The following is a 23968-nucleotide window of genomic DNA, read 5'->3' as shown; positions in this document are numbered from 1 at the left end:
TGGCGCCAGCCGGGGGGGGGGGGGGGGCACACGGCGGCGGGGAGGTGTGGGGCCCGGGGTTAGCACCATTTGACGTAAGGTTTCTCTGGGGGTCGGTGCCCGGGATGAGGCGGGCGCAGCGCTGCCGGGGGGGCCGGGGGGGGGGCTGGAGCGGGGGGGGGGGGAAGGAGTGTGACCCCGGGGCGTCCCGCACAGGCACCCCCTTTGCTGCCCCCATGGCGGGGGGGGGGGGGGGGAAGGGGGGGGGCTGTGCATCCCCGTGCCGCTGTGGGGTGCCGTGGGGCTGAGCCCCCCCCCCCATGGCAGGCAGAGCAGCTCCCGGGTAAGTGCACTTGATAGCGCCTGGCCAAGGGGGCCCAGCCGCCAGCCCCACGGCTCCGGGCCGGGATGTGCCCCCCCCCCCCAGCCTCCCCAAGGGGCCCGCAGCACGGCGGGGGGCTGCCCGGGGCATGGGGGGGGGGGCTGCCCCCCGCCGTCCCCCCTACCCCGGCTGCGGGGCTGCCCCCGGTGCTGCCCCAGCCGCGGGGTCGAGCCCCCGGCACCCACCCCCCAGCTGCAGGGACCGTCTCCCACTCCAGGGCCAAATCCTGCCCCCCACCCCCCCCCAGTTTGGCCTCTGCACCGTTTGGACTGCCCCCCCCCCCCCCCATCCGTGGCTCCGTGCGCTGCCGGGACCAGCTCCCCCCGTCCGGCGTGGCTCCGCGTCCCCGGGCACGGCCGCGTCCCCGTCCGCAGCCCCAGAGCCGGGGGGGTTTGCTCAGCGCGGGGTCACTTCTCCGTCAGCGAGAGCTGCAGGATGCGCTGCAGCTCCTCTTCCTCCTGGCGCGTCCGGCGCTCGGCCTCCTCCTGCTCCCGCGCCGACAGCGCCATGGCCAGCCGCAGCTGCTCCGCGTAGCTGGGGAACAGGGCGCCGGGCCCGCCGCCCCCCCCCGGCTGCGGGGGCCCGGGGGGCCGCGGGGCCGGCGCGTGCTGCGGCGTCCTGGCGGGCGGCACGGGGCCGTCAGCGCGGCGCCCGCAGCGGCCCCGCGGCCCCGGCGCCCGCTCCCCGCCCCGCCGGGGCTGGCCAGACCTTACCAACCTGTCTCCCCGGCGGCCCTCGTGCGACATGGGGTGGGTGCCCGGCTTGCTGTTGGTCAGCGCTTCCCAGATGGTGACCTGCGGGACGGGGGTGCTCGGAGCCCCTGGCACGCTGCCGCGGTCCCCTCGGCACCAGCGCGGGAGCTGGCAGGGCTCGGCAAGCCAGGGCCGCCCATTTTACCCACAGCCACCCGTTTTCCCGTGGCCGCCCGTTTTTCCCACAGCTGCCCATTTTCCCATGGCTGCCTGGTTTTCCCATGGCTGCCCGGTTTCCCGTGGCCACCTGTTTTCTCGTGGCCACCTGTTTTCCCGTGGCCAACCGTTTTTTTCCCACGGCCGCCCGTTTTTCCCACGGCTGCCCGGTTTTCCCACGGCCGCCCACCCATTTTCCCATGGCTCAGGCAATGCCGGCGCTGTGCCCCTGCACGAGGGCTGCGGTGCCCCCCGGTCACCCGGCCCTGGGGGACAAGGGGACTCGGTGGCTCTGGTTCTTGGGGGGGGGGGGGCCGTGCCGCGAGCCCACCTGGTCATACTCGCTGCCGGCCTCGAGCAGGCTCTGCTGGATGGCGAACTGCAGCAGGTCGTCCTCGTCCTCCCGCAGGGCGTCCTGGTGGCTGCCCACCACGCTGTACCCCCGCGGCACCTCGAACAGCGACGGGTCCATCTCGCACGCCCGGCACGAGGCTGCGGGGAGACACCGGGCACGGCTGGCGACACGGAGCGCCCCCCCCCCCCCCAACACCGGGCCCCCCCCCACCTCCACCCCCGGGACAGGACCCCCCCCCCGCATCCCCACGTACTCAGGGAGCTGGAGCTGCTGACGCTGGAGGAGTCGCTGCTGGGCGAGGGCGCCTCGCTGCTGGGGCTGTGGCGCAGAGAGCTGACGGGCTCGTCGCACCCGTTGAGGTTGCCGAAGGTGATGCGGGCGTTGAGGATGTGGAAGATGGGGATTTCTGCCAAAACCAACAAAACAGAAGAGGGTGGTGAGGGGGATGCGGGAGCGGAGCTGGCTGCAGGCGCCGTGGGGCCGGGCAGGCAGCAAGGATCCCCCCTTCTGGGTTGGGGGGCCCCAGGGGTGGGGTGGTGCCGGCCTTGGCTCGCCCGCCCGCCCGCCCGCCCTCACCGATCTTGACGGGGAAGCCGGGAGGGAGGCGCAGCGTGATGAAGTCCCGCAGCTTGGCGAAGAGCGCGTTGCTTATTGCCATGAGGTCGATGATGGGGGCGACCTGCTCGCACAGGGACAGCGGGTGGTCCTCGCACAGCCACAGCTTGGCCTTGAACCTGCACGGGACAAGGCGCCACGCTGGGGACGGCCACCGGCCCGGGACCCCCCGCGTCTCCCCAGGGACCCTGCACCGGAGCGGGCAGGGATGCGGCATTGCCCTCCCGGCTCCCCCCCCCGCCCCACTCGCCCCCTCACTTCTGCGTCTTGGTGGTGAGCTCCATGGGCCGCCCCATGTCCCTGTTGCCCAGCTCGAAGTTGGGGTTGAAGTACTCCTCGGGTGTGATGGCCGTGGGGTTGGTGTGGCTCAGCGTCTGCGTGATCAGCGTCTGCGGGGACACCCGGTGCGGGTCGGCGTGGGCACAGCCGTGGGGCGGCAGCGGTGGCCACGGGGGCCCCCCCCCCCCCAGCACACTCACCCCGTTGTTGGGCCCCACGTGCTGCTCGGCGATGCCCAGGAAGGACTGCAGCGGGGTCTTACTGCCTGCGAGAGACGCGCGTGAGCCCCGGGGCCGGTGCGCCCCCCCCCCCCCCCGGGCAGCCCCCGGCCCGGCACCGGCCCCCACCTTTGCTCTTGCCCTTGTGCTGGTCCGAGAGGTGCTCGGTCCGCGTCCGCGTGATCAGCTCCACGTTGGACGCGCCGTAGACCTGGGCGAGGAAGACCCATGGCAGAGATGGCTATTTCCCCCAGCAGACCCCCCCTGCGCGGGTCAAACCCTGCCCACCGCCTGCCCCTCACCTTGGCCTCATACCCGTTCACCATTTCTGTCTTCTCGCTCCTCCAGCCCAGGATCCCGGACTTGTTCCTGGGGGCGACGCGAGGCAGCCGTGAGCAACGGACGGGAAGGAGGGTCTCGCTTGGACCAGGTGGCTTGCCCCGGATGTGGGCATCCCCGCCGGGGGCCACCTGTTTCCAGCGTCACCCCCCCAGCCCATGTCCCCCGCTGTGGGTCCCACCTCTCGAAGGCGATGTTCTTGGTGTCGAGCTGCGTGGTGACGACGGGCGCCGTGAGCCGCCCCATCACCTGCTCCTCGGTGGGCTGCACAGCAGCCAGCAGCACCTCCTGGTCGTGGCTGGCCAGGGCCAGCGTCTCCGAGTAAACCACCCGCCGGTCGTGGTCGATCTCCATCACCACCGCGCTGGTGTCTGCGGGGGGAGGACCGGCTCAGGGCGCACGGGGCGGACCGAGCCCGGCACCCGCCGAGCTCCGCGGCACGCTCCCCGGCACGGGGGCTGCGAGGTGGCGGATCCGGCCCGGCTCACCTTGCCCCCGGAAGACGAAGCTGCGGTTGCCCCGCTGCCAGGTCATATGGTCGAAGCCCAGCAGTGTGGTGTCCACCCGCAGGTTCTGGCCGCTCTTCCACACCTTGTACGTGTCGCTGGGGCAGATCTTGGACACCAGGGGCACTGGGGAGAGATGGCCATAGCCCGTAGCAGGACCACCCTGCGTGTCCCACCCTGGGCTGGGCTGCAAACGCTGAGCTGGGTGGGGGCTGCCGGGCACCCAGCGAGCCCAGCGCCTCCGCACCTGCCAAGACAGGGTGCAAGGGGACAAGGGGGGACAGGCAGCCCCCATCGTGGGGACAGGGATGGGGATGGAGGCAATGCTGGAGACGGGGAAGGCTCCGTGGAAGCTCCTGCTCTCCATCCCGCTCCAAGCTTACCCCAGCTGGTGAATTCCCATTTCATCTCCACGTAGAAGTCCTGGGCCTGGGGGGGAGCACAGAGGCGTCACGGGGAGCCCGGCCACCTGGGTGCCCCCGGCAGCCCCCGGGGAGGCCGGCGGCGGGGCTGGGGGGAGCCCACCTTGCGCAGTTTCTCCAGCAGGATGGGGATCCCGGCCAGGCGCTTGACGGCTCTCTGGTAGTCGCGGTAGCGCAGCACCAGCTGCACCAGCTCCAGGTCGCGGGTGCTCACGGCCTCCTGCAGGACTGCAGGGAGCAGAGAGGCAGTGCCCGGTGGCACGGCACGGCACGGCACGGCACGGGAGCCGGCCCCGGGGCGAGCGCGGCCCGGGGGGGGGGACGCGGCGGTGCGGCACCCCGCTCACCTGTCCAGCCGCTGCGGTTCTCCTTGCCCACGTCGGCGCCATGCTTCAGCAGCACCCGGGCGCACTCGAGGTGGCCCAGCGTGGTGGCCAGGTGCAGCGGGGTGCGTCCGCGGGGGTCCAGCTGCTCGATGTCGGCCTGCCGGGGGGCAGCGGGGGCTCAGGGTGCCGCCTGCAGCCTGCCCTCCCTGCCAAAACCAGGCCGGGGCAGGAAGCAGCTGACATCTGCCCCCATCTCCAGGAGCATCCCGGTCTCGCGGTGCCCCCCCCCCCGGAGCCGCACGAGGCCCGGCACCTGCACTGCCCCCCAGCCGGCTCTCCAAATGGGCTGGGACCTGTCCCGCTCCTCGCAGCCGGGACCAGCCCCATGGAGAGAGCTCGGCACGGACAAGGGGGGCCGCAAGGCGGCGGGTGGCAGATCCCCCCGCGTGACGCTCAGGGCTCCGCACCGCCGGGGGCTGCCAGCAGCCCGGAGCGGGCCAGGCGAGCGGGCCAGCTCCTGCATTTCGGGGATGAGAGGGGGGGAGCAGTTGCCAGGCAGCCGATGCCAGCGGCCCCCCTGCGCCGCGTGGCCGGGAGCGCCAGCACGGCGGGCGCTGCGGAGCCGGCGCGCACGTGTGGCCCTGCCTGACGCGGGGGCGGGAGGCGCTGCGTGAGCGGAGCGTCTGCGCCGAGGATCCCCGGGCCCCGGGGAGCCGCGCCGCGCCGCGAGCTGGGGCTGCGTTTGTTTTTGCCAAGCCTGGAGCCTGGCTCCCAGCCAGCCCGGAGGAATCCCTCCCCTCCGGAGCTCCCAACGGATACGGCGCCCCAAGCCCCCGCCATCGCCCTGCTCCCGGCGTGGGGTGCAGCCTTGTCCTGGAGCGGGGGGGCCCCAGCCCTGCCCCGTGCTCGGGGTGCACGGGAGCTGCTCCGCGGGCATGGCACGGCACGGCACGGCACGGCACCGCCCAATGCTGCCCCGGCCTGCCGAACCGTGCCGGTCTCGGGGCCGCTGCGGCGGGGGGCAGAGCGCGGGTAGGGAGGCCGCAGCAGCAGCCTCGCCAGCCCCCGGGTGCACGCTAATTGCCCAGCGCTCGTTTGCAAGCGGAGCCGGCTCCCAGGTTGCTCCTTGTTATTGCAGCGCTGCCCGACCCGGGAGAGCGACCCCGGCACGTCCCGCCGCCCACCGGTACAGTGGGACCCCCTGCCGCGGGGCGGCAAGCGAGCCTGGCCAGCGGGTGCCCCCAGCCCCAGGCACCCAGGCAGCCGTGCCGAGCGGCCCAGCCACGCGCTGCCGGAGCCGAGCAGCCCCTCCGGCTCGCGGGGAGCACAGCGCGCTGCAAAACTGCTCTCCACGGCGACTGCTTCGTCTTAATTGCACTAATGAAAAGGTTCTAATTAAAGCAAACACCCCCCAGCCGGGGGACGAGCATTGCAGGCTCAGCAGGGCTCCTGGGGTGCGCGAGACGCCCCATCTGCCCCCCCAGCCGTGGTCCTGCCCCGGCACCGAGCAGGACGAGGCCCCCGCGCCAGAGCCAACCCCAGGGGATGCAGCGCGACCCAATTTTCCCCAGGCGCTGGGGCTGGGGCAGCTCCCGGTGGGGGGTGCAGCACAGACCCCCCCAATGCTGCCCTTCCCGAGGCTGCGACCCCCTCGGGGCCCGGGCCGGGGTGGCGGCGGTGCAGGACCCCGGCTCTGCCACCCCGACCCCCCCGGCTCTGCAAGCTGCCAGCCGGCTGCGGCGTGCAGCACGGCTCAGTGCCGCGGTTGTGCCCAGGCCCCGATGCTCCCAGACTACCGGGGTTCAGGCAGGATGAGCCCCTTCCCTGCCTGCTGCCAGCCCGGAGCGGTGCCTGCCCTGCAAAGCTGGATCTGCCGGGGGCTCGGCCCCTTGGCCCAGCTCTGGGCATGGGCATGGCCCCGGCCCCGCAGCGTTCCCGGGCGGCACAAGGGGCCTGGGGGGCAGCGGCGTCGCCCCGCTCCCTGCCCTGCGGGATGGGGCAGGCTGCAGGCGACTGCGCGGCCGGGGCGTCCCAGCACAACGGGCTCCGTTCCGCGTCCTCACGCCGCTCCTGTCCCCCACGCAGGTGCCCGGGCCCAACGGGGGAAGCAGGGCAGACCCCTCGGTGGGGCACCCAGGAACACGTGCAGCACCGAGCACCCACCCCATTAGCCGTGGGGCGCTCTGGGGGGCAGAAGGGCTGATCTCAGCTCCGGTGTCCCTGGAGGCCCTGGATGGAGGCAGGGGGGCTCAGGCTGGGCTGGCTCCAGCCCCCTTCCCCCAGGGCCCCCGCCAGCACCCACGGGCTTGGGCTTGGCCCTGGCCCCAGCTCGGCACCCCACAGCGCACCCCATTGGCACCGTCCCCCACAGGGCCCGGCCCGGCAGCGCCGGAGTGCGCACGTGGCTCGCTTTCCGCTCGCCGTGCAAATGGCAGTGGTGACATCTGCGGCACGGCTACGGCGACGGGAGAAGCCCCTCCGCCGGCCGGGGCTGCAGGGGAGGGGGCTCAGGTCCCGAGCGAGCGGGGCCGAAGCCGCCCTCCCGCTTTCGGAGCCTGCCCTGTGCTTCCTCGCCCCGGTGGAGCCAGCAGCGCGCGTGCCTCCCGGCTCGGAGGCGATCTTTGATCTCTGCCGCGCCGAGCTCCTGGGAAAAATGACTCCAAATTATCACGGAAATAAAATCTGCCGGTGATGCCGCGGGGCGACGCTGGGCTGCGGGGTCGAGGCCCCGGCAGTGCCGGGCGTGCGCAGCCCCCCAGCCGGCTCCCACAATGGAGGCGGGTGTGGCGGGAGCCATCGCCCGCATCCCGGTGGGATCATCGATCCTGGTGGGAGCATCACAGTGGCCCCACGACCCCCCCCCCCCCACCGGACGCACCCGGCCACCTGCGGCATGGCTGACCCCGGGGCCACCCACGAGCGGAGGGGACGGGAGCCGCGCGGGGCGGAGAGGGATGCTGGGGCAGCGCCTCGCCGGCAGCCTCGCCGGAGCGCCTGCGGTTTCCTGCGTCTTCGGGGTTGGGTTTTAATTACCTGAATTGCAAACGCCACCGGGGAGAGGGAGGCTGGGGGAAGCCGCCTGGGGATGCTCCGGCGGCCCCGCTGGGTCACCGGGCGGCACGGCGCCCCGGCAGCTGGGTGCAGGGGGGGTTCCAGGTGTGGGGATCCCCCCACCCTGTGTGGCCTCCTCGGGCTGCCGGGTTTGCACCCCGGGGTGCTGGCAGCGCCAGGGCCCAGCGCACCCCAGAGAGGGACCTGGCCGGAGCGTGGGGAGACGGGGGCTGCAATCCAGGGGCTGCACCCGCCACTGGGCCAGCACCGCCGGGGCAGCAGGGTGCCGGCTGGCCCGGCTCTGGGTGCCTGGTGCCCGATGAGGCCTAGCAGGGCGGCTGGGAGCTGGGGGCACGTGGGGCTGGGTATGCTGGGGGGCACTGGGGACCCGCGGGTGGCACTGACCCCCACGGTGGCTGGCACAGACCTGCTCTCCCCCGGCTGGGGGGACCCCAAGGGAAGCCACGGGCACCCCGGCACCCCTGGGTACCCCCGGCTGATCCCTCCGCCCTGCTGCAGAGCTCGGCAGCATCGGGGCCGCCGCAGGGGGACCCCATGCCCATCCTCATCCCCATCATCATCCTCATCCCTATCCCATCTTCATCCCCATCCCTATCTCCATCCTCATCTCCATCCTCATCCCCGTGCAGGGGAGCCGGCTACAAGCCCGCGGAGCCGTGCAAGCCCGGCGGCAGCATTGCATCAGCCCGAGCCGTACGGAGCCGCGCGGAGCCGGGCCGGGCCGGGCCGAACCGAACCGAACCGAGCCGGGCCGGGCCGGGCCCACCCGCCGCCGCCGCCGCCCGCGGCCCCACCTGCTTGGCGCTGAGCTCCCGGTCCAGGTCGCGGGCGCGGTTGTGCCAGACGAGGTAGTGCAGCGGGTACCTGCCCTCCGGCCCCTTCCTGCCTGAGCAAGACGCGAGCATCCTCCGTGCATGCTGGAGCGGCGGGCGCGGGGGGCGGCGCGGCGGGGCGCGGCGGGGCGCGGGGCGGGGCGCGGCGGGGCGCGGAGCGGGGCGCGGAGCGGAGCCGAGCGGAGCGGAGCGGAGCGGGGGGCGGCGGGGCGGCGCGGCGCGGCGCGGGGCGGAGCGGGCGCGGGGGGCGGCCGGGGCGGAGCGGGGCGCGGCGCGGCGGGGCGCGGAGCGGAGCGCGGAGCGGAGCGGGGCGCGGGGCGGAGCGCAGCGGAGCGGCACCCCCCCCGCGGCCGGTGCTTCCCCCGGGCACCCGCCCGGCCTCATGGGACTTGTAGTCCCCCCCCCCCCGCCCTCATCGCCTTCCTCCTCCTCCTCCTCTTCCTCCTCTCCCCGGCACCGCTCGCCCCCCCGCCGGGGCTCCTGCCGCGTCCCCCAGCCCCGCACCCCCGGGGACCCCGCTGCCCCCGGACCCCTGCGCACCATGGGGCCGTGCACAGGTGGCCGTGAAGGGACACCCCAGCGGCCCCCATCCCCCCAGCACATCCCCCCCAGCTGATTTCTCCCCCACCCCCACCCCACGGGCCGGCGGCTCTCGGCACAAGGTGGGGAAGCAGCAAAGGCAGTGGGGGATGCGGTTGCGCCGGTGGGTGCCAAATGGCCCCCTGCGCTGTGGCCCCCCGCCATGGTGAAAGGCTGGGCCCGTGGCCCCTGCCCCTGCGTTTCCTTTTCCGCCTGCGTTTCTCCGGGGCGGGAGTCATGTTTTCCGGCTGCTGCCGGAGAACAATGCGAGGCTGGGCCTTCCCAGCACTGCACTCCTGGCTGGCCCCACTCCCGGCTCCGGCACCCTTCCCCTCTGCCGGGCAGGGATGCCCGCACCACGGCGCTCCTGTCCTCCGGGCAGGGTCACCTGCCCCACACAGCGTTCCCGTTCTCCGGGCAGGGACACCTGCCCCACGGCATTCCCACCCCCGGGCAGGGATGCCTGCCCCACCGCGTGCCCCTTTGTGCCGCAGCATCCCCACGGATGCAGGAAGGGCCCAGCAGGGTCTGCTGCTGGGTGCCCCAGCTCCCCCCGGCACTACGGGGCTCCTGGCCTGCCCGGCACCCCGCGGCCTTGCCCCCGAGCTGCTCCCCCCCCCCCCCATGGGAACAGCCCCAAGGAATAACTCCACGTTGTTTTTATTCTCCGTTGCCGTGGCTGCGACGGTGGCGGCGGTGCTGGGAGCAGCCGTTCCCCCGGCTCCTCCGCCGCACCCGCCCCGCTCGCTGCTCCCCGGGGCTGGGGCCGCCCTCCCCGTGCAGCATCCCCCTCTCCCCGGAGCCCCCCCCCGTGCCCTATGATGTCATAAGCCATCTCCATAGCAACCAGCGATGAGGTCACCGGCGGCGGCCACAGAACCTGCCCCGCGGCGGTGCTGGGGGGCAGGATTCGGCCGAGCTGGGGGCCGAGCCGCTGGCCCCGCTTGGCGTGGGGCGAGGAGGTGCCCCCGGCGCTGGTGCGGGAGGTGCCCAGGACACGGCGGCTCGGGGCCCCTCCGGCTGCTCGCAGAGGCCCCACTGGTGTTTCGGGGGCGTCCCCGGCTCTGGGGGTTGAAAAGATCCCAGAGCAGGGACTGGATCCCAAACAGATCCCAGTCTAATCACCACCACCCCCAAAAAAATCACTCGTGCCTGGCCCCGCCATGCAGGGAGCCAGAGCCATGGAGGGGTTCATCCATCCCAGAGGTCTCCACGGGTGGGGGCCACCCCCACCTCTGGATGGGGAAACTGAGGCCCTTAGCCACGCCACGGACAGGAGCCGGGAGTCCTGCCAGCCCCTCCCAGAGCCGGGCAGGGAACCCAGGGCTCCGGGCCCCCCTCAGCCCCCAGCCCAGCCGGGCACGGGGGCTGCTGGTGCTGCGCCCTGCAGTGCAGCCGGGACTGGGGAGGGCGCACGGGGCAGGGGCCAGGCCCAGGATGGGGGGACAGGACCGGGGCTGGCGTGCACAGGACCAGGGCCAGGACCAGGATGGTGCCCAGGACCAGGGCTGGGGTACGCAGGACCGGGGCCAGGAGCAGGGCCAGGAGCAGGGGTGTTCACAGAACCGCAGCTTGGACTGGGACCAAGAGCAGGTCCAGGACGGTGCCCAGGAATGGGGGGATGTCCAGGCCTGCGGCTGGGGTGCACAGCGCCAAGGCCGGGGCCGGGGCCGGGAGCGGGAGGGCACGCAGGACCGGCACCGGGACCGGCACCAGGATGCACAGAACTGGGGCCGGGACCGGGGCCAGGAGCAGGTCCGCGACGGGGCGCAGGGCCGGCGGGGGCCGCCCGGCATGGGGGTCGCGGTGGCCGGTCCCGGGGCCGGGGCGCGGAGGCGGGCGGCGGGCGGCGGGGGCGCGGAGGCCCGGTGCCGGCGCCGGTGCCGGTGCGGGCGCAGCGGCGGCGGCGGCGGCGGCGGGCGGGCGGGGGCGGCGCGGCCCCTCCCCCGGCGGGGCCGGGCTTGCGCCGCTTCCTGCGGAGCCGCCGGGCGCTGCGAGCAGCCGGCAGCCCCGGCGCGCCGCGGCCCCGCCGGCCCCGGCCCCGGCCCCTCGCCGCGCCTCGCCGCCGCGCCCCGGCCCGGCGCCCCCGGCGGGCCCGGCGCCGCCGCCGCCGCCCCACGCTGGCGCAGAGGCCCGCGCCCGGGCCCGGGCCCGCCTCGCCGCTCAGGATGTCCCGGAAGGCGCAGCGGGCGGAGGTGTGCGCCGACTGCAGCGCCCCAGGTAAGGGCCGCGCCGCCCGCCGCCGCCCCGGCCCGGCCCGGCCCGCCGCGCCGCCGCCCCCGCAGCCCTCGCTGCGCCCCCGCGCCGCCGCCGCCGCCGCCGCTCCGCGTGCTGCGCCCCCGGGCCCCCGGCACCCTCCCCCCGCTTTGCACCCCGTGCTGCGGGCGCCGTGCGCCCCCCGCGCTGCGGCCCCCTTGCACGCTGCGGGCCACCCCGTTTCTTCCCCGCCGGGCCCTCTTTGCACCCCGAGGTGCACCCCGCGGTGCGCCCCCCACCCGGCCCCCTCTGCACACCGCGAGGCACCCCGTTTTCTCCCCGCCGGGCCCCCTTTGCACCCCGCGGTGCACCCCCCGCTGGGCCCCCTTTGCATGCCGTGGGGCACCCCATTTTCTCCCCGCCGGGCCCCCTCTGCATGCTGCAGTGCACCCCATTTTCCCCCAGTGAGGCCCCTGTTGTGCCCCCAGGATCCCCTCTGGTGAGCTCCCAGCGTGCCCCCGGGGAGCCCCCAGGAGCCCCTCGGTGCAACCCTGTTGCACCCCCAGGAATCTTCCAGCAAATCCCTACTGTGCCCCCGATGAGCCCTAACCAGCGCCCCATCCCCCCCCCCCTCCGCAGCGAGGCCCCCAGTGCACCCCAACCCCCCCCCCAGCACACGACCCACCAGCCCTTTGCACCCCCGGGCGCGGGGGCTGCTGCTGCAGGCTGGGGATGCACCCGATCTGCACCAGCAGCACCGGGGACCCTGTAAGTGCAGCGTGGGGGGGGGGGCCCTCTTTCCCCCCCCCCGGATTGCCGAGGGGCACCCCGCTCCTGCCCAGCACCCTGCGCCGGCCGGCTGCGGATCGGGTGCTGCCGCGCAGGGCTGCACCAGGCCCGCGTCGGCCCCGCTGCAAGCCGGAGCCTGAGCCTGGGCAAGACGATTCGCGTCCCCGGCTGCACCAGTGCCCGGCAGCCCCCGCGCCGGATGTGAGCTGGGTGCTGGGCACGCCGTGCAACCAGTGCAGAGGTGGCCGTGGGGGCCGGGGCAGCACCCCCAGCACCCCGAGCTGCGCCCTGCCAGCCGGGGTGAATTTCCACGGCGCTGAGCTAATGAATGAAAAGGGCCGAGCGTCGAGGCTCGCTCGGAGCCGGGCCCGGAAAGCTGCCTCCGGGCGAAGGGTGTGCTGAATTTATCATTGCCGCATGCCAAGGGCCGGATCCTGCCAGGAGAGCCGCCGGGCTCGCGTGGGAGCAGAGCTGCCCCACGGGTTTGGGTGCTTCCCCCCACTGGCAGGCAAGTCCCGGCGGGGCCCAGGGCCGCGCAGCAACTCCCCGGAGGTGCCCGGGGCCGTGGGACAGCGGGATGGCGCCTGCCGGCCGGGCACGGGGCATCCCGGCGAGGCGGCGGCGCGCGGCTTGCCGTGTGTCAAGGATTCCTCCCGGGCGGGGGAAATGGAAACCAGTTTCTTCCAATCTCTTATCACCCGGCAGCCATGTGAGGAAATGAGTTATAAAGTCCAGCAGGCCTGTTTCCTCCCGCGCCGCGCGGGGGGAGCGCACTGCGGGGTGCCCGGCGCGCCGCGTGCCCGGCACGCCGCCGCTTCGCCCCCTGCGTGCTCCGCTCAGCATCCGTGCAGGGCACCGGGCGCTCCCGCGTGCTCCAGCGCTCGGGACCGCTCCGTGTGCCGCTGGGCACCCTGCTGGGGTGCCGAGCCAGGGGGAGGCGAAGCCAGCAAACGGGCTCGGCTCCATTCCGGGGCTCCCGGCAGGCAGGTGGGCTGCGGGGAGCCTTCCTGGCTCTCCCCCTCCCCCCCCCCGCGTGGCGTGCTGTTCCCGCAGCGCCCCGTGGGCAGCGTGCGCGGGCACAGCCGCCGCCGCGCCGGCTGCCAAGGCCCTGCCATCTGCGCGCGCAGAGCCGCCAGGCCGGGCTGCGCGCCGCGGCTCCCCGACACCTCCCCGACGGCGCGGCACGGCGCCGGTGCCCTGCGGCGGGGTGCAGCCGGCGTGCCGGCACCCCCGGCCGCCCTTTCTGCTGGGGCAGGAAGGAAGAGCGGGGCGGGCTGGCTGCACTGCCGCCTGCCAGGCTTCCTCCGTGGGGATAACGGGAAAGAGCCGCCGCAGCCCCGCTCGGCACGCGGCCGCTCGGGGCGCTCCTCGCCCCTGGGGCTCCTTCCCGCCCGCGGTGCTGCCCCTTCGCCCAGGCCCTGCGGCATCGGCGGCTCCGGGGCCGGAGCGGTAGCGCCGAGCTGGGTCGGCACGGCGCGGCGTCGGCACCCTGCACGGCGGGGGCCGCGAGCCAGCCGGGGGCTCCCGAAATCCCGGCCGCGGCGCAGCTGGAGGCCGCTCGGGAGGCTGCCGCGGGCCGGGAGCGCCGTGACCTCGCACCGCGTCCTCGCCGCTCCGGGGCCGAGGGCAGCGCGGGGTGCGCGAGGCGCCCCTGCCCCGCGGCGGGGGCATCGGCGGAGCTGCACGTGCGCCCGGCGCTGCCGCCCGGCCGGAGCGGGGCCCCCGGGGGCCGGCGCGGGTCCCCGGGTGCCAGCTCGGAGCCGCAGCGCCCGGCGCTCAAACGGCCCTTTGTTCTCCCGCGGACACAAAAGGCTCCAGTCCGGCCCGGCCGGGGGGAAGGGCAGCGCGGCCGGGGCGCCGGGGGGGGGGGGCGGCGGCGCGGGGGGGGGCGGCGGCACCTGCGCCGCTCCCCCCCCCCCCCCCGCCAGCGCCCCGGCTGGGCTCGGCCGAATCCTGCCCCCCCCCCCCCCCCCCCCGTCCGCGGGGCCCGGTTGCTAAGGAACCTCCGGTTTCCCCGAGCGATGGGTGAGCCGTGGCGGTTAGCTGGTGGGAACGGGCTTCGGGTTTCCATGGCAACTTAGTTTCCCCCCCCCCCCCCCAAGCTGCGGGGGGCGGCGGGGGCCGGGGGGGATGCGCCCCGTGACGCCCCGCCGCCCCCGCAGACACCCGGCTGGGCCTCGGCATCAACCGCGGGTGCTCATCTGCGACGAGTGCTGCAGCGGCACCGCAGCCTGGGCCGCACATCTCCATCGTCAAGCACCTGCGCCACAGCCCCTGGCCCGCCACGCTGCTCCAGGTGGGTGCCGCGACCCCCCCCCGCCACCGCCGGGACCCCCCGCCGCGCGCTCACCCTGCCCTGCCTCCCCCTCCCCAGATGGTGCACACCTTGGCCAGCATCGGGGCCAACTCCATCTGGGAGCACTCGCTGCTGGACCGGCGCAGGTGCAGAGCGGGCGCCGCAAGGCCAACCCCCAGGACAACAGTGCAGTAAGTGCCGGCCGCGCCGCGCCACGCCGTGCCGTGCCGCGGGGAGGGGGCCGCGCTGCCCCCCGCCCCCTCACCCCCACCGCCTCCCCCCCAGCCCCACCAAGTCGGAGTGCATCCGCGCCAAGTACCAGATGCTGGCGGTTCGTGCACAAGCTGCCCTGCCGGGACGACGACGGAGTCACCGCCAAGGACCTCAGCAAGGTGGGACGGGGGGCACGCCCTGGCGCGGTGGGGGGCACCGTGGCCCACCCGGCGGGACCTCCCCCTCATCCACACCTGCCCTCTGCAAGCAATTGCACTCGAGCGTGCGGACGGGCAACCTGGAGACCTGCCTTCGCCTGCTCTCGCTGGGCGCCCAGGCCAACTTCTTCCACCCGGTGAGAGCCCCGGGCGGCACCCGTTTGCTGGGGATGGGGGGGCTCGGAGACCCCCCAGCGCGCGCCCCGTGCCGCGCCACGGGGAGAGGGTGCGGTGGCCAGCACCCCGCTGAGCCTCGCCGCGCCGCGCTGCGCCGTGCCATTGCTGCAGGAGAAGGGCACCACGCCGCTGCACGTGGCCGCCTAAGGCCGGCCAGATCCTGCAAGCGGAGCTGCTGGTGGTCTACGGCGCCGACCCCGGGGCGCCCGACGTCAAACGGCCGGACCCCCATCGACTACGCCAGGTGAGGGGGCGCGGGCCTGGGGGGGCGCCCCGCCTGCGCCCCGGGGCTGCACTTCACCCCTGCCCGTGCCCTCGCAGGCAGGCGGCCCAGCACGAGCTGGCCGAGCGGCTGGTGGAGTGCCAGTACGAGCTGACGGACCGGCTGGCCTTCTACCTCTGCGGGAGGAAGCCGGGTGAGTGCCGGGTCCGGGCGCTGCCGCCTGCGCCCCCCTCCTGCCTCCCTCCTGCCCGCGGCGTGCCGGGGGGCCGGGCTGGGCCGGGGGAGCCGCTCTCACCGGCGCCGTTGTGTTTGCGCAGACCACAAGAACGGGCACTACATCATCCCGCAGATGGCAGACAGGTGAGCGCCCGCCGCCGGCGCCCGGGCCGCCCCGCTCCAGCGATTTGGGGACCCCGGTCGCCTGCCCGCGACCGGCACCGCAGCACCCCCGGCCCTGGGCTGCAGCCCCCGAGGGGGGTCGGGGTGGGCAGGTTTGGGGTGGGGGGGGTCGTGCGTGCGCGTTTAACGTCCTCCTCTATCCTGTTCTTCCCTCCGCTGCCTTCTCCGGAGCGCAGGGTGCGCCCAAAGTGCATGGCACAGAGGTATAGTCCGCTCGGCCTCCGGGCACCGGGCCGCCCCGGACCACCGGGACGGGGCCACGGGGAGGGGGGTCCCCCGCGCCACCCTGCGCCCGGCCGCTCCGGCCCCTCTCCCCCTTCCACAGCGCGTCCGGGGAGCCTTTGGGAGAGCGGCAGGCCGGGAATGACGCCGGCTTCATGTCTCTTCCCCCCCCCCCCCCGCCCCGGCCCCGGCAGCCTGGACCTGTCCGAGCTGGCGAAGGCGGCGAAGAAGAAGCTGCAGGCGGTGAGTGGGGCCGAGGGGGGGGTGGAGGGGGGGCGGCCGGCAGACCCCCCCGCGCCCCGCTGCTGACGCCCCTTCTCGCCGCAGCTCAGCAACCGGCTCTTCGAGGAGCTCGCCATGGACGTGTACGACGAGGTGGACCGCCGCGAGAACGACGCGGGTGAGCCGGGGGGGCCCCATGGGGTGCACCGCCACCCCCCCCCCCCAAAAAAAAAAAAAAAGCAGGGCCGGGCCCCGAGCGCGGCCAGGAGAGGCCGGCGCTGGCGGCCGTCCCGGCTCGGCTGGGCTCGGAGGCGGCGGCGAGCCCGGCGCTCCCCCCGCGCCGCCAGCCCCGCCGGCCCCTCCTTCCTCATTCCTCGGCGGCGCCGCGGGGGCCCTTTCCTCCGCGCGAGGGGCCCCGGCGCCGCTGCAGCCCGGAGGTGGGTGCCGGGTGCCCCCCCCCCCATAGCGCTGGGGGCCGGCCGTGTGGCGGGGGGCTCGCGGCCGGGGCGGAGGCGGCAGCGCTGGAGCGGGGGCCCCCCCCATGGCTGTAGCGGGGGGGGGGGGGCACAGGCGGGCGTGCATGCAAGACCCTCTCCCCACGGGGCCGGGGCTCGGGGGGGGGGGGGGGCGGTGAGGGCCCCGCGGGGCGGGATGGGGCCGGCGCGGCTCCCTGCGGCCGCGTCCTTCCGGCTCGCCGCGGTGCCGACGCCGGCGCCCTGCGCTGCCGCCCTCGCCGCAGTCTGGCTGACGACGCAGAACCACAGCACACTGGTGACGGAGCGCAGCGCCGTCCCCTTCCTCCCGTCAACCCCGAGTACTCGGCCACCCGCAACCAGGTGAGCCGCCCCGGGCCCCCCCTCGCGCCCCCCACCCCCCCGCCCCGGCCGCCCGCTCCCCGCTCACCCCTCTTTTCCTTCCTTTTTTTTTTCCCGGCAGGGCCGGCAGAAGCTGGCGCGTTCAACGCCCGGGAATTCGCCACCCTGCTCATCGGACATCCTGGGCCGAAGCTCAAGCGCCGGCAGCAAGGGAAGAGCCTGCTGAGCCCCACAGGTGGGCGCGCGGGGGGCGCGGGGCCGAGCGGCGCCCCGCTCCGCAGCACCCCGCCGCGGCGCCGCGGGAGCTCAGCGTCCCCCGTGCCCGGCCCGCAGACGCCCTCGACTACTCGCTGCGGAGCCAGAGCGACCTGGACGACCAGCACGACTACGACAGCGTCGCCTCCGACGAGGACACGGACCAGGAGCTGCTGCGCAACGCCTCCCGCAACAACCGTGCCCGGTGAGCGCCCGGGCTGCCCCGGGGACAGCGCCGGGGTTCCCACGCCCCGAAACCCTGGGGATGGCCACAGAGGGGGACAGATCTGCTCCCCCAGGGTGGACAACCACGTTCCCGTGGTCCTGCCCCGAAGCCCCAAGGGATAGGCCATGGTGGGGGACAGCTCTGCTCCCCCGGGGTGGACAACCACGTTCCGCGGTCCTGCCCCAGGCGCCCGAAGCCCTGGGGATGGCCGCAGAGGGGGGACAGCCCTGCTCCCCCAGGGCTGGCAAACTGGGTTCGCGCGAGTCGGCGCTGAGCGCCGGTGCTGAGCGCCTCTCGCCGCAGAGCATGGACTCCTCGGACCTGTCGGACGGCCCCATCACGCTGCAGGAGTAACCTGGAGGTGAAGAAGCCCTGGCGGCCTCGGAGGCCAAGGTGCAGCAGCTCATGAAGGTGAACAACAGCCTGAGCGACGAGCTGCGCCGGCTTGCAGCGCGAGGTGGGTGCCGGGCCGCGGGGCCGGGCTGGGGGTGCCCGGCAGGGCTCGCGGCTCACGCCTCCCCCCTGCTTCTCCTCTTCCTCCAGATCCACAAGCTGCAGTCGGAAAACACGCAGATCCGGCAGCAGACGGGCCCCGCGCACCCGGCGCCCACCCCCAGCGAGCGCCCGGAGCACGGGCACCCCCCGGGCCCGGCCGCCGCGCACCGCCGGGACCAGCCAGGCCTTCTCCATGTACGAGCCCGGCTCGGCGCTCAAACCCTTCGGGCAGCCCGTGGAGGAGCTGGTGACGCGGCTCCAGCCCTTCGGCTCCAGCGTGAGTGTGCCGGGCACGGGGCGCTCCTTGGGGCGGGTGTCCCCCCCCGGTGCCGCCAGCTCTGCGCATCCCCGCGGGCCGTGCGCGGGCTCCGCTCTCTTTGCACCCTGGAGGGTTTGCAGCATTGCAGACCCCCCCGTGGGCCGGTTGACCCCCTCCTCGATGGAGGGACGGGGCCCCCACAGCTGTGGGGAGCCCGGGGGCCGGCGGCACCTTTAACCTCTCGTGTGTCGCCAGGAGGTGGAGGACGAGGCTCTGTACCCCGTGCACATCCCGGCCAGCGTGTACCGGGTAAGGGGGCCGCGGTGGGGGTGGCTCCTGCGGCGGCCGGAGCCGTGGCGGGGCCGATGCACGGCGCCGGGTGCTCTGCGCGGTGCCCGCGGCATGCGGGTGCCCCCGCTGCCCCAGCCCGGGCACCTCCCCGCCTGGCCGCGGCATCAGGGGACGGCGTCCGCGGGAGGCTGCCGCGTGCAGGGCCGCGGCGTCCCGTCCCCCTCCCGCACGTCACCGGGGTCGGCTGCGGGCCCCTCCGCGCCCCTTCCAGCGACGTCTCCCCCCTCTCTTCCCCCTCCAGATCCGGAAAGGTGTGTCTGCCTCCTCGGTGCCCTTTCCCCCGTCCTCCCCGCTGCTCTCCTGCCCGCCCGACGGTGCCCGGCACATGGTGACGTACCGGGTGGCAGCTCCCGGGGAGGGGGCCGGCGGGACCCCCAGGCCCTGGCGCGGGGCCGGGGCTGGGCAGAGCTTGACGCTGCCTCTTCTCCCACGCAGAGCAAGCTGGACCGGCACGGCAGCGGCACCGACAGCGACTACGACAACACGCAGGCGGGTGAGATCCTGCTCAGGTGAGCGCCGGGGCCGGGGGCCGCGCCGGGGGCCGGGGCGGGGGGCTGGCCCTCACCCGCCGGCGCTCTGGCCCCCGCAGCATGGAGGGGAAGCGCTTCGTGGAGCTGAGCAAGGAGGAGGACTTCCCCCACGAGCTGACCCGGCTGGACGGGGAGCTGGGACCCCGGGCTGCCCAGCACCGAGGACGTCATCCTCAAAACCGAGCAGGTCACCAAGAACATCCAGGAGCTGCTGCGGGCGGCGCAGGAGTCCAAGCACGACAGGTAGGGCTGGGGCGCGGGGCCGGCCAGCCGTTCCCTGGTGGATGCAGCAATCTCCCCTTTCCCCAGTGGGTCGGGACCCCCCGGGTGGCTCATCGCTGCTGTGCCCGGCCCTAACCCCTGCGCTCACCCCCAGCTTCGTGCCCTGCTCGGAGAAGATCCACTCGGCTGTGACGGAGATGGCTTCGCTCTTCCCCAAGGTAGGTGGTGCAGGGTGTCCCCATCCCCAGTGGGTGTCGTGTCCCCCGTGCGTGGTGGAAGCCTGATGCCCACGCGTGTTCCCCCCCCCCGCTGCAGAAGCCGGCGCTGGAGACGGTGCGAAGCTCCCTGCGGCTGCTCAACGCCAGCGCCTACCGGCTGCAGAGGCGAGTGCCGCAAGACCGTGCCCCCGGAGCCGGGCGCCGCCGTGGACTACCAGCTCCTGACGCAGCAGGTCATCCAGTGCGCCTACGACATCGCCAAGGCCGCCAAGCAGCTGGTCACCATCACCACGCGGGAGAAGAAGCAGTGAGCGCCGTCCCTCGCCCTCCCCGGCCCTGGGCACCGCTCCTCCTCTCCGTCTCTTTTCCCTTCCCTCCGGCGGTGGTGCAGCGGGAGAGCCGGCGCAGTGCACGTGGCCGTAGCCCGCTCCGCGCGCTCCGCCGCGTAGCCCCAGCGCCCCGTGCCGCGAGCACCGCGTGGGCGCCCTGCCCGGCTGGCATCCCGGGCCGCGGAGCAGCTGGGGCTGAGCGCGTCCTCCGGCAAAGGTGTGCGGTAGGTGCCTGCCTCCCCTTGTGTATATATATATTTACCCCTGTCCCCCCCCCCCCCACCCCCTGCCCCGAGCCGCTGCCCCGTGCGCCGTGCCGCCCGCGGCGCCTAACTTATCCTGTACATAGCGCGCGCAGCTGTCCGCGGCGGCGGGGCTGTGCCCCTCCCCTCGCCCCGGCTCCGCGGCCCCCCCGGGGCCGCACCGCGGCATTACACTGGATCGGGGGGGGTGCAAGCGGCGGGGGGGCTGCCCGGGGGCCCCCGTCCCCACTGTACCGTGCGTCCTTGTACATTTGTATCAATAAAGATGTGAGCGTTGCACGGGCCCCCGCCTGCCTCCGCTGCTCGGGGCCGGGGTGGGGGGGGGGGATTCGCCGCGGGGATTCGCCTGCCGGCGCCGGGGAGGGAGGGAGGGAGGGCAGGCGGCCGCGGCCTGTCACGTTTCCCCCAGTCCCCCTGGCTGGTGACGCTGCCCCCGGCACGGCCCCGCGCCAAGGGCAGGGCGTTCCCGGTGCGGGCCGCCGCGCAGGGAGAGCCCGGGGGCCGGCGGCGCTGCAAGCAGCTGGGGCGCGCGGGTGCCGCTCGCCCGCGGTGCCCCTCGCCGGTGCGCCCTATGCTGCCCGGCCGGGGCGCTGGTGGCCGCGGCTGCGGCGCTCGCCCCTGCCTGGGCCTCCTGGCCTGGCACCTTTGGGCATGGAGCCAGCAGCAGCAGCAGCAGGAGGAGGAGGAGGAGGAGGAGGGAGAGCCCGTCATTGCCGAGGACGGCGCGGGGGGCTGCCGGCTGGTGTGCAAGCCCTCGGCGCTGGCCCGGCACCTGGCGCGCAGCCTGCGGCGGTGCCCGGCGCTGCGGGGCGGCTGCTGGCGCTGGCGCCGCTGGCCCCGGCTCCAGACCCTGGGGCAGCTGCTGCTGCCGCCCGAGCCGGAGCTGGAGCTGCGGGGGGCCCGGGAGCACCTGGAGCTGGCCGACGGCGGCATCGTGGCGCTGGACTGGGTGGCAGGGGCGCCGGGCGGCGGCGGCGGCGCGGGTGACCCCAGCCCCGTGCTGCTGCTGGTCCCCAACGCCGCCGGCAAGGTCACGCGGGGGGCTGCTGCAGCTGGGGCGGCGGGCGCTGCGGCGCGGCTACGTCCCCGTCGTCTTCAACCGCCGGGGCCACAACGGCTGCCCCCTGGCCAGCCCCCGGCTGCAGCCCTTCGGGGAGCCCGGCGACCTGCGGCAGGCGGTGGCCTACGTGCGCTGCCGGCGCCCGGCTGCCCCCGCTCTTCGCTGTCAGCGAGGGCTCCGGCTCCGGCCTCCTGCTCTCCTACCTGGGCGAGTGCGGCTCCTCCAGCTCGCTGGCCGCCGCCGCCTGCATCTCGCCCGTCTTCCGCTGCCGCGACTGGTTCGAGGCCGCCATGCCCCGGCTCTACGAGTGGGCGCTGCTGCTGCATCTCAAGCGGGGGCTCAGCAGGTCAGTGGGGCCCCCCCCCCCACCGGGGCGGGACGGGGGGGGGCGGACGGACGGACGGATGGACAGATGGACGCGAGTCCCGGGGCGCCCTGTTGCACAAGGAGCCCTGCAGCCCGCGGGGATGGCCGGGGGGGGGTGCCAGGGGAGACGCGCGGGGGCCGAGAGCTGCTGAGCGCAGCAGAACGCGCTGGTTAATGAACAGCAGGCGCCCGGCCGCGGTGGCGGGGCAGGGCGCAGCGCGCGTGGCCCCGGCCCTGGGCGAGGGGCTGAGCCGTGCGGCACCTGGCACCCGGCCCTGCGGGGGAGGGGGGGGGGGGTGACACCTCGGTGCCCCCCCCGCAGCAGAGGGAGCCTCCCCGGTGCATCATCGGCAAAGCAAAACCGCCCCCAGTCTGGCCCTCTGCTCCGAGCAAAGGGCAAAGCCCCGGCGGGGAGGCAGCGGCCAGGCAGAAGAGCAGCTTTTTGGGGCCCGGGGTGTTTGGGGGGGGGTTGGGGGGGGGGGGGGGGGGAGCGTGCTCATGCTGCTGCCGTGGGCTGGGTGGGGTGCGCAGCCCGCTCTGGCCGCGCTGCAGCGGGCCCCGGTGCCAAGGCGCCTCCCCAAGCTGGTGGGGCGGCTGCGGGCCCCCGAGGGGGCATGTGCTGGTGGGGAAATGCGGGCCAAAACAGTAAAAATAAATTAAAAAAAAGGGGGGGGGGAGGGGAGCTAAGCACAGAGATTTCTGGGGCTAAAGCCAGCGATTTCGGGGCAGCCTCCTGCTGTGGCAGCATGGCCTGGGAGGGTGCACTGTTTAATTTTGAGGGGTGGGGGGGGGGGGATCGGGGGTGGTGCCAGGGCAGCAGATGCCCCCGTGGCCCCCACCCCCGGCCCCGCACCAGCTGCAAAAGCTGTTGTCATGGCAACGGGTGCAGGCACTCGCTGCATCTCGTTGCCACGGAAACGGGGATGGCAATGCTGCGCTGCAGGGACCTGGGGACACCCCCTGCCCCGCGCGGGCCGGGGACCCCAAACCGGCCGCGTTGGGGTGACGCAGCCCATCCCCCCCCCCCCCCCCCCCCCCCCCCCCCCCCCCCCAGGTACGCAGGCACCCTGGCCGAGGTGGTGGACGTGGACAAGCTGTTCCGCAGCCGTTCGCTGCGGGAGCTGGAGGAAACCCTCTTCTGCCGGACCAGGAGCTGGGAGGCGTACGGGCCCGCAACGACCCGCTGCGCGACGTGGACGAGGCCGCCGTGCCCGTGCTCTGCGTCTGCAGCGCCGACGACCCCGTGCGGGGCCCGCCGGCCCGCACCCTGCCGCTGGAGCTCTTCCGCACCAACCCCTACTTCTTCCTGCTGCTGAGCCCCCACGGCGGCCACTGCGGCTTCCTGCAGCGCGGCCCCGGGCGCTGCTGGAGCCACGGCGCCGTGCTCGAGTACTTCGGCGCCGTGAGCGAGTTCCTGCGGGCCGAGGAGCGGAGCAAGGGGCCGCAGCGGCCCCGGCGGGCGCCCGCTCCCGGCTTCGCCCCCGGCTTCGCCTGGCGGAGGTCCCACACCAGGTGACGGCGGGGCGGCCCCGTCCCTGCACCCCAGCACGCTTCCCCCCCCCCCCCGCCTCAGAAACGCAAGCAGACACTCCATGTACTAAAATTACTTTATTACAGTTGATTTTTAACATTTCCTTTGCTATGATACAAAGGATACTTACAAACAAAATATTACATATGACCTTTTTTTTTTTTTTTCTCTTCTCTTATTTTCTGACAACTTGGTAACAGCTTTAAATGCACAATCTATACAATTAATACAGGTTATATATGAGCTATAATGTATGTTGAACCAGAAGAATACCAGAATACTGACAATATACTGTACATTAAGCCTTACCAGTTAGTGCTTGTGGCATTTTCTACAAGAAGGAAAACGCACACCTGTAGATTCACTCATACCAGCTGGTGCTACCAGACACCGAAGCAGGAAGGAGTTCGATTCCCCTATTTAAATCCTTCGTGACCCATCACTGTAGGTGCTGGGCCTGGAAACCTCAGACCAGTGTTCATAGTAAAACAGCAGACACGTGTGTGTTTCTAACTAATGCTCTGCAGCACAACACCACTACGACGGGGCGCCGCTTCCCGGCACCGCAGCAGCCTGGCTTTGCTGAAGCTGCGTTGCTAAACCTGGATGATCCCCCAGAGCGAAGGGCCGCCGGAGCGGCCGCGGTGCTGGGGCCTGGCGCTGGGCGAGCTCTTGGTGGTGAGCTGGACTTCCTTATGGAAAGGGAGGGAGGAGGAGGAGGAGAAGAGGAAGAGCAGCAGCAGCTTTGCTGTGATCAGTAGGCAGCTCTGGTGCCTGTGCACACGCCGGTGCACATGTAAGAGCAAGCCCGAGGCACGGCCCTCCCCGGCACGGCTCATCTGAACCTGCGGGAACAGGCGCCCGGCTGCACTCGGAGCACGAGCCCGGGAAAATCCTCCCCGGAGCTGAGCGGCACCTCGGCCTCGGGCAGGGCGCCGACTGCCTTGCAGCTCCCTGCTCTCGGGAAGAGGCGTGCGTTCGTTTTGCAGCCGAAGCTAGACTTGTGGTGCTACAGGCGTGCACTTCCCCTCCTCCCCCACGGTCTACTTTGGGCTGATAAGGTTACGTTTTCGTTTGTGTGTCTTTTTGTTTTTTTTTTTTAAAGCAACCAACAAGTGAAGCATTTTAGTGGACTGGCAAAAGACCTGGCATTTGCACAGAAGCTGCAAATGGGAACAGCCATCCCTTCCTCCCACCCATTGCATCCCATCCCAGAAAAGCCCAAACTGTTGGTGGAAGAAAAAAAAAAACAGAGGTGGAGGAGAGGAAGGGGAGGGGGG

The 23968-nt window shown here is 73.7% G+C and overlaps 3 protein-coding genes across 4 annotated transcripts; 2 read left to right on the top strand and 1 right to left on the bottom strand.

The window, feature by feature from the left end:
* Nucleotides 1-751: 751 nt before the first annotated feature.
* ANKRD13B (ankyrin repeat domain 13B) lies at nt 752-8336 on the bottom strand. Of its 2 annotated transcripts, none has more exons than XM_067309499.1 (15): nt 8196-8336; nt 4351-4486; nt 4107-4231; nt 3965-4010; nt 3564-3707; nt 3257-3446; nt 3039-3105; nt 2866-2947; nt 2719-2783; nt 2498-2628; nt 2201-2358; nt 1878-2030; nt 1601-1761; nt 1075-1155; nt 752-979 (listed from the first exon to the last, which is right to left on the bottom strand). In XM_067309499.1, exons 1-15 carry the CDS (start codon nt 8304-8306, stop codon nt 758-760), a joined length of 1872 nt encoding a protein of 623 aa, XP_067165600.1. In that variant the 5' UTR covers nt 8307-8336; the 3' UTR covers nt 752-757. The 2 variants fall into 2 exon arrangements, with proteins under 2 accessions (XP_067165600.1, XP_067165601.1); XM_067309500.1 differs by having other exon boundaries at nt 1079-1155.
* Nucleotides 8337-10915: 2579 nt separating this feature from the next.
* Nucleotides 10916-19562, top strand: GIT1 (GIT ArfGAP 1). The gene is given in 35 exon segments (XM_067309695.1): nt 10916-11058; nt 13988-14029; nt 14031-14094; nt 14173-14227; nt 14230-14279; nt 14281-14285; nt 14380-14425; nt 14427-14486; nt 14576-14662; nt 14814-14846; nt 14848-14916; nt 14918-14946; nt 15024-15118; nt 15243-15285; nt 15501-15527; nt 15741-15789; nt 15874-15946; nt 16508-16564; nt 16567-16604; nt 16705-16720; nt 16723-16818; nt 16917-17043; nt 17138; nt 17368-17508; nt 17510-17521; nt 17608-17739; nt 17741-17836; nt 18074-18127; nt 18411-18497; nt 18605-18678; nt 18759-18837; nt 18839-18942; nt 19076-19139; nt 19237-19302; nt 19304-19562. Coding segments are annotated over 35 exon segments (2295 nt in total). The 5' UTR covers nt 10916-10981; the 3' UTR covers nt 19451-19562.
* A 756-nt stretch (nt 19563-20318) lies between these two features.
* Nucleotides 20319-22717, top strand: ABHD15 (abhydrolase domain containing 15; the record flags this gene model as incomplete). Its single annotated transcript, XM_067309939.1, is given in 6 exon segments — nt 20319-20351; nt 20354-20767; nt 20769-20942; nt 20944-21137; nt 22212-22321; nt 22324-22717. Coding segments are annotated over 6 exon segments (1275 nt in total), but the record flags the coding sequence as incomplete, so codon positions are not given.
* Between the last annotated feature and the right edge of the window lie 1251 nt (nt 22718-23968).

The sequence above is a fragment of the Apteryx mantelli genome, chromosome 22, assembly GCF_036417845.1.
Source record: "Apteryx mantelli isolate bAptMan1 chromosome 22, bAptMan1.hap1, whole genome shotgun sequence".
NCBI lineage: Eukaryota > Metazoa > Chordata > Aves > Apterygiformes > Apterygidae > Apteryx > Apteryx mantelli.
Note: the sequence above shows the minus strand (reverse complement) of the source record. Positions and strands in the feature narration are given on the sequence as shown.

Excerpts from the sequence above, each read along its gene's own strand:
- ANKRD13B (XM_067309499.1), bottom strand. The coding sequence starts at position 8,306 with ATGCTCGCGTCTTGCTCAGGCAGGAAGGGGCCGGAGGGCAGGTACCCG. Across the intron at positions 3,106-3,256 it reads AAGAACATCGCCTTCGAGAG|GAACAAGTCCGGGATCCTGG; the intron begins GTGGGACCCACA and ends CGTCGCCCCCAG. Across the intron at positions 2,784-2,865 it reads GCACAAGGGCAAGAGCAAAG|GCAGTAAGACCCCGCTGCAG; the intron begins GTGGGGGCCGGT and ends CGTCTCTCGCAG.